Source organism: Sinocyclocheilus grahami, unplaced genomic scaffold, assembly GCF_001515645.1.
Source record: "Sinocyclocheilus grahami isolate Dianchi unplaced genomic scaffold, SAMN03320097.WGS_v1.1 scaffold1312.1, whole genome shotgun sequence".
In the NCBI taxonomy this organism is placed as follows: Eukaryota; Metazoa; Chordata; class Actinopteri; order Cypriniformes; family Cyprinidae; genus Sinocyclocheilus; species Sinocyclocheilus grahami.
This window is the reverse complement of record NW_015506491.1, coordinates 469,814-477,758: the sequence shown is the minus strand read 5'-3', so window position 1 is coordinate 477,758 and position 7,945 is coordinate 469,814. Positions and strand designations below refer to the sequence as shown.

The window sequence follows — 7,945 nt, the reverse complement described above, 5'->3', positions numbered from 1 at the left end:
GTAGCTTAGTTTTCACGGCAGCGGATGTTAATGTCATGTTGTGTGTGCTTGTAGTTGAGCTGCTGCACTACATTACCCACAATGCAGCTGTGCAGGTGGCGGTTTCACCTGTTTGTCCAGGTAGAGGAGGAAGGAGCGAGCGCACAGAGAGCAGCAGAGCAGAGCAGAGCAGAGCAGAGCGGACTCATGGAGCCAGAGGATCCTCGGGACGACTCCTTCGACTTCCTCTTCAAGATCATCCTCATCGGGGACTCCAACGTGGGCAAGACCAGCCTGGTGCAGAGCTTCAAGAGCGGCCTGTTCTCCGAGGCGCAGCAGAACACCATCGGCGTGGACTTCACCGTGCGCACGCTCCGCATCGACGGCCGCAGAGTGAAGGTCAGAGGTCACCGCCGTTTAGAACCAAGCGCTCAGTGTGATTCTGACACCCAACCGGTTCAACCGGATCAGCAGGTCTGTCCTCTATAGACGCTCAAACAGGAAGTGCTGATCCAGATAAACACACGCTGCTTCCTGCTTCACAGATAAACATGCGCTTTGTGTTTGTGAGAGAGAGGAATCTACATGAAGCTGACGTGTACTAAAATACATTTCATATAGATGTTCAGTAAGCAGTATGTTGTACTTAGTAGCAGACAGTATGCAATGCACACTATTCAGCAGAATACATTGTTCAATATGCAGTAGTGTTAAATAGTCAGTGTACAGCGGATGTAGTGTACTGCTCTCATGCCTATGTAGTGTTCAGTAGTGTATATTAGTCATAGTATATACTCAGCAGTAGGCAGAATGAAGTGTACAATGTTCAGTGTACACTGAGCACGAGTCAGTACGCAGTATTCAACATACAACAAGCAGTAGGCAGTATGTATGTATGCAGTGTTTAATAAACAGTTTACGGGGTTCAACAGACTGTATACAGTGTACAATATGCACTATTTAGTATGCAGTGTACACTGTTCAATAGGCAGTGAACAGTGTTCAGTATGCAGTTTTTAGTATACAGTATGCAGTGTACACGGTTCAATTGGCAGTATTTAGTACACAGTATGCAGTGCAGTGTTCAGTATGCAGTATTTAGTATGCAGTGTACACTGTTCAATAGGCAGTGAACAGTGTTCAGTATGCAGTTTTTAGTATACAGTATGCAGTGTACACGGTTCAATTGGCAGTATTTAGTACACAGTATGCAGTGCAGTGTTCAGTATGCAGTATTTAGTATGCAGTGTACACTGTTCAATAGGCAGTGAACAGTGTTCAGTATGCAGTTTTTAGTATACAGTATGCAGTGTACACGGTTCAATTGGCAGTATTTAGTACACAGTATGCAGTGCAGTGTTCAGTATGCAGTATTTAGTATGCAGTGTACACTGTTCAATAGGCAGTGAACAGTGTTCAGTTTGCGGTATTTAGTATACAGTGCAGTGTTCAGTATGCAGTGTACACTGTTCAATAGGCAGTATGCAGTGTACAGTATTCAATATGCAATGGACCTTTTTCCAGATTTCCGGGTTTCTCAGCAGCGGAAGTCGTCATAGTTGGGTAAACTTCTATAGCAGTGAATGGGAGAGTACCACAAATATATTTTTGTGCATTCCCATTAGCTCAAATAGCAAAAGAAAAACCCCACGATAGTGTTTTCACGACTTTCAAAACAAAGGAAAAAAATAGAGAGACTGATAACGGCAGTCAGAAGAGAGAACGATGTCAAATTTGCCGTCCCTCCCATAGATGCTGTATTAGAAGCACCCTCACTGCAGCGTTAACTATTTTTTTGTAATTTGATGCAAATGTAGGCTAATATAAAACAAAGTCTAGTGTTATAAATACACTTACTAAAAAGAAATATAGGAAACTTCAGCAGATTTACAGAGCTGATGACCATTGAAACACGTTATCAGTCTTGTGGAAAGGGTTCATATGTGGTGTTTAGTATGCAGAATTAAATGTAGTGTTCAGTATGCAGTGTAGTGTTCAATAGGCAGTATGCAGTGTTTAGTATGCTGTGTAGGGTCAAATCTGCATGCAGTATAGAGTGTTCAGTAGGCAATATGCAGTATGTTTAGTACGCAATATGCAGTGTACAGAGTTCAGTAGATAGTATGCAGTGTGCTTGTCATACTCTGAGGTTGGCTTGACAGTATTGCAATATTGTGGTTATCATGACAGCCTTATTTATTATGTAGTATCCAGTGTTCAGTATGCAGTGTACAGTATGTAGTGTTTAGTATACAGTATGAAATGTAGTGTTCAATAGGCAGTATGCAGTGTTTCGTACCCAATATGCAGTGTTTAGTACACAGTGTGCGGTTTAGTACGCAGTATGAAATGTACAGTGTTCGGTAGGCAGTATGCAGTGTAGTGTTCAGTAGGTAGAATGTTTAGTACACAGTGTGTAGTGTTCAGTGTTGAGTATGCAGTCAGCCGTTGCCAAAGGCAATAGAAGACAAGCCAGCAACCTTTAGCCAAAAAAAGCTAACGGCTAAAGCTAACGCTCCCAGTTTCGGAAGTTAGACGAGAGGCCGTTTTCTCTGAATGGATGTCGATGGAGGAGAGGCTTCACTACGCTGAATAAACAGCTTTTCAGAGGAAACAGCATATCATTTAATGAATCGACAGCCTATCGGCTATCAAGACGATACTCCCATCAAGACGATACTCCCTTTAAGACGATACTCCCATCAAGACGATACTCCCATCAAGACGATACTCCCATCAAGACGATACTCCCATCAAGACGATACTCCCATCAAGACGATACTCTGATTAAGACGATACTCTGATTAAAATGATACTCTGATTAAGACAATATTCCCATCAAGACGATACTCTGATTAAGACAATACTCCCATTAAGACAATACTCCGATTAAGACGATATTCCCATCAAGACGATACTCCGATTAAGACGATACTCCGATTAAGACAATACTCCCTTTAAGACAATACTCCCTTTAAGACAATACTCCCTTTAAGACAATACTCCCTTTAAGACAATACTCTGATTAAGACAATACTCTGATTAAGACAATATTCCCTTTAAGACAATACTCTGATTAAGACAATATTCCCTTTAAGACAATACTCTGATTAAGACAATATTCCCTTTAAGACAATACTCTGATTAAGACAATATTCCCTTTAAGACAATACTCTGATTAAGACAATATTCCCTTTAAGACAATACTCTGATTAAGACAATATTCCCTTTAAGACAATACTCTGATTAAGACAATATTCCCTTTAAGACAATACTCTGATTAAGACAATATTCCCTTTAAGACAATACTCTGATTAAGACAATATTCCCTTTAAGACAATACTCTGATTAAGAATCTATCATGTAAACAGAGGTTTCTGATTACTTAATCCGGCTAAAGTCATACTCGAAGTAAACACAGATCAAATTAAGACGTGGATTATTCCTATTTTAGTCGCATTATTGAAGTGCAGTATAGACATGTACACACTTAAATCACATTGTTACCGTCGTGTAGGACTTTCGCCACATTTTGCAACAGGATACACACACGTCAACAGTTTGATGGCAAACAAAAGAGCATGGCTTCAACAACACCGTTGTCTGTTTGCACGTATAGCACGCCAAATAATTAACTGCACTTGAAGCTTTCATAAAATAAAAAATTAAACACCCAGAACTGTATATGGCACCATAACGAAGACGAACTGTTGAAATGTGAAATTCTGGAGGGGGCGTAATGATGTGTGCATTAATCGATCTATGCACTATAACATGTAAAACGGGAACACGAAAGGAATATTCTAAAAGCAGCTGATGTAAACACCTTAATCATGATATTGGCTTATTCAGAATAAGGTAAATAATCAGATTACTGATGTCCATGTAAACATAGTCCGATTATGTTTCTAAAGCTCTTCTCCGTCTCCTCAGGTAACAAGCGCGACCTGGAGACGGAGCGGCAGGTGCCGTTCTCAGACGCCTGTAAGCTAGCGGAGGAGCAGGGCATGCTAGCGGCTCTGGAGACGTCAGCGCGGGAGAAGCGGAGCGTGGAGGAGGCGTTCGTCATGATGGCACGGCAGCTGCTGCAGCAGAACGGCCTGAGCGTCACGCCGGACGCTGACACACACGTGCTGCTACGCACTAACTCTCGCGCAGTCGTCAGCGGGCCGTTGCTAGCAGAGCGCCAGAAGCAGCAGCCCTGCCAGTGCTGAACGCAACACAAGGGGCCGTTCACTACAGTGCGCTGCTTTACATTCTTTCTCTATGAATACATACTATGACTGGTGCATCGCGTCTTGCACATGAGCGTTGTGTTTTATTTTTGCCTTTATTAGGACAAGAAGTGAGGTGGGACGGGGGGGGGGGATCGGGAAAGGTCCGGGATTCAAACGTCAGAGCGTTGCGTTTTTTTAAGAATTTAAACTTTTACACACAGCGGACCAATCGGAAGACCCTGGAGGCGGAGCAAGTGTTGCAAGCTTTTGTTTACAGGAGCAGGTTGGCATGACAACCGTTTTATTTGACGGCAACATGGCGGAGGAGTTTTTTCGAAACCATTGCTGGCGTCGCGTCTCGCGTTTTACATGTGTTCTGTGTGAACAGCCCCTTAGTGTTTCTGCTCGCATGTTTCCTGTGAATAAATGAAGTCACTGCCGTCAACACTGAAGAAAACAATCCCAATACATCTGAAGAGTTTCTATAAGTGCATTAATAACTATTAAAAATCACTATTTATTGAACATCGGTGTATTTTGCTGTAGTGTGCAAGAGCTGGAATATTATAAATGTGATTTCATTTAGTTTAGTGTTTTTTGCATCTCCAGTGAATGTATGTTGATTCGAGGATGTTTGCGCTGGAAAATGAGACGCTGACACACTGAGGAAGAGCATCAGTATCTGCGGCGCAGTGACATTGTTTGCACACGTGTGGATGAACGTCTCTTTAAATGTTCATGTCAAACCCAGAGGAAGTGACTGATGTTCATCAGCTGACAGCAGAGCCAGGAAGGTATCACAGATTTCCTCATGGTGGTCCTCCATCCGCTTGACAATAGCCATGTTTCCATCCACCTATTTCTATGCACATTTTGGAATATCGCATAAAATAAAAACACCAAGACATGCATAAATTCTAAAAACGTATGTGCACAATTGAGTAGGATCAACTTTTTTATCCGATAAGAAAAAAAATGTGCATAAACTACGATGGAAACATTTACCGAATAAATTCCTCCATGCGAGATTACAATTTTGTGCATAATTGTGGATGGAAACATGGCAATTGAACATTTGATTTAGTTCAGTTTTCAATCAGTGTATTTCGTTTGTATTATTTTGGGGCTACGTGTGCTGACTTGATTTTGCATTTATTTAAAATAAATCGATCATTGTTTAATGAAGATGGGCTGTCAAGGTTTGAATGTGTGTATCAAAAACAAAATGATTTTGTATTTTTTCTTCCATTTTAAAAATGTGTTTCACTGTTCACCATTTTTTCCCCATTTTAATTACTAAACAACCAAAACAACTAAAATCAATTCACATTCCTTTCAAAATGTATATTTTGTAATAATATTTTACAATATTTCTGATCAAATAAAAGTAGCCGTGGTGAACATTAAGCATCAAAAACTTTTTTTTTAAATCCTAATGTGTATTATGTATAATGTATATTATGTATATAATAAATAAATAAACAAACAGAGATGCATAGATTTTGATTTCTTCCTTGATTTGATTTTCACTGAACGAACCACAGCTCAAATCTAAGGACGGCCCTGAATGAATAACGACAGCAGCGCTGCACGAACAGAACAAACGTTTAATAAGGAACACAAGCTGAACACATGGTTTTAAAACAGGAACATGAATATAAAACATGATAAAGCACGTGTGGGTCACACCAGCCTGAGCTTGAGCATGGTCCTCCAGCGGTCCTTCAGGTTGACGGCGGTGCGTCCGGTGAAGGGGAAGGCGGAGCGGATCTTCTCCCAGTGTCCCACGCCGAAGCGCTGCACTCCCTCCTTCAGCCACTCCGACTCCTGCACCGTCCACATCTGACACACACACACACACCTGTTAGTGCACACTTCACTCACACACACACACACACACACACACACACACAGACACACAGGAGCGGCCGATGGACAAATACACACCTTCCTGCTGTACTTCTTACTGGACCGATCTGAAACAGACAGACGTCTTGAGCATGGTCCTCCAGCGGTCCTTCAGGTTGACGGCGGTGCGTCCGGTGAAGGGGAAGGCGGAGCGGATCTTCTCCCAGTGTCCCACGCCGAAGCGCTGCGCTCCCTCCTTCAGCCACTCCGACTCCTGCACCGTCCACATCTGACACACACACACACCTGTTAGTGCACACTTCACTCACACACACACACACACACACACAGACACACAGACACACAGACACACAGGAGCGGCCGATGGACAAATACACACCTTCCTGCTGTACTTCTTACTGGACCGATCTGAAACAGACAGACGTGAAGCAGAAACATGAGCGTATGATCACATGTATAAATCTCAATTTCACAAAATTGACACTTGTGACTGGTTTTGTGGTCCAGGGTCACATATAGTTTAGCAATATCACGTATTTTCCCCCAATATATCAGTGCAACTGCACTTTCAATAAGTTCATATTGTTTAAGCTACATTTTAAGCACAACAGTTTGTTTTCTGTCAATTGTGCTGTATTTCACGGCTGAAAATAGATCCAGACAACTGCTGCGCGTCTCTGAGCAACATGCAGTGTTATTTAATTGCTGAACGAATCAATGATTCAACAATCCATTGAGAATGAAAGTCACTTGCTTTATTCCTGAATGAATCAGCTGTAAATAATTCAATGACTCACTCATCACGATAGTCACTTGCTGCCACTTACAGGCTGTTTTAGTTTCATGCTTAAAAATATCCTTTTAAATAACATTTCAAATGTCAATATTCAAAATACTGTTTTTAAAATAATCTCCTAGCATTATTAGGTAACACTTTATTTGAAGGTGTCCTTGTTACACGTTACATGCACTTACTATTATAATAACTATAAATTATATGCAAGTAACTCTAAGCCAAACCCTAACCATATAGTAAGTACATGTAGTGAATTAACATGACTCGGTACTTAAATGAATAATTATACTGTAACAAGGACACCTTGATCCATTATTTATGAAACAGTAATTGCACTGTAAATACATTTATTGCTGCTTCAGATGCACAGCCTGCAGTGCAAAGATGGGTTGTGTCGATCCTGATTTCATTTGATTAGTAACAGTCTACAGTGTCTTATTCTAATTAACGTTACTGATTAAATGTAAGACTTTAACATAAAAGCAGCAGCATACTTCTAATAAGGTTAGGAAAAATGTCCCTATAATGGTAAATTTCGCCTGTAAATCAGTTTAAGGTAGGAATCAGTTAATCGCAGGCGATTCCTCGCCGATAATGAACGTGACATTATGTAGCTTGTCAGAGAACTACGGCTCTGTAGTAAATGCTGCTCCGTCTGAAAGCAGGTGATGGAGATTTACTACTAATCACAGAACCGCTTTACTGACGAGATGCACAGGACAATCGTTTGCACAGCCCTAGTTTAAGGTGGCAAGTATCAGTGTAAACAGTACTACACAGAATATGAAGAAAACTAGCACAAAACACACTATCATCAAAATATCACCACACAATAATGCCTTATCATCAATAGCAATGGTAATTATGGATACTAATATGGCACGGCTAGTGTGTGCACCTGAAGTGGCACTGAACAGTGACTCCTCGTCGCTCCAGTTCTCGTGCGTCCCGGACACGTCCTGCCATCTGGCCCTGAGACACACACACACACACACACACACACACACACACAGGGTCAGTCCATGTGTCTCACACACACGCGCACACACACGCGCACACACACACACACGCTCCCGCAATGGGC

General features: G+C 41.6%; 2 protein-coding genes and 1 long non-coding RNA gene across 4 annotated transcripts in view; 2 read left to right on the top strand and 1 right to left on the bottom strand.

The window, feature by feature from the left end:
- Positions 1 to 1,439, top strand: part of LOC107569112 (uncharacterized) — a 2,842-nt gene extending 1,403 nt beyond the window's left edge. The window contains exons 3-5 of one of the 2 annotated variants that reach the window (XR_001606866.1): positions 1,035 to 1,129; positions 1,173 to 1,267; positions 1,311 to 1,439. This is a non-coding gene — a long non-coding RNA (uncharacterized lncRNA). Of the gene's footprint in view, positions 1 to 1,034; positions 1,130 to 1,172; positions 1,284 to 1,310 lie in introns of those variants that run through there. The other variant, XR_001606865.1, reaches the window with a different exon arrangement.
- Positions 13 to 500, top strand: LOC107569108 (GTP-binding protein YPT31/YPT8). The gene has a single exon (XM_016255104.1). The coding sequence runs from the start codon at positions 82 to 84 to the stop codon at positions 466 to 468; it is 387 nt and encodes a 128-aa protein (XP_016110590.1). The 5' UTR covers positions 13 to 81; the 3' UTR covers positions 469 to 500.
- A 4,350-nt stretch (positions 1,440 to 5,789) lies between the features above and the next one.
- Positions 5,790 to 7,945, bottom strand: part of terfa (telomeric repeat binding factor a) — a 12,136-nt gene continuing 9,980 nt past the window's right edge. Inside the window, exons 15-17 of the mRNA XM_016255093.1 lie at positions 7,745 to 7,833; positions 6,445 to 6,473; positions 5,790 to 6,038 (exon numbers count right to left, since the gene is read on the bottom strand). Coding sequence (XP_016110579.1) covers positions 5,880 to 6,038; positions 6,445 to 6,473; positions 7,745 to 7,833 — 277 coding nt within the window. The 3' untranslated portion in view covers positions 5,790 to 5,879. The remainder of the gene's footprint in view (positions 6,039 to 6,444; positions 6,474 to 7,744; positions 7,834 to 7,945) is intronic.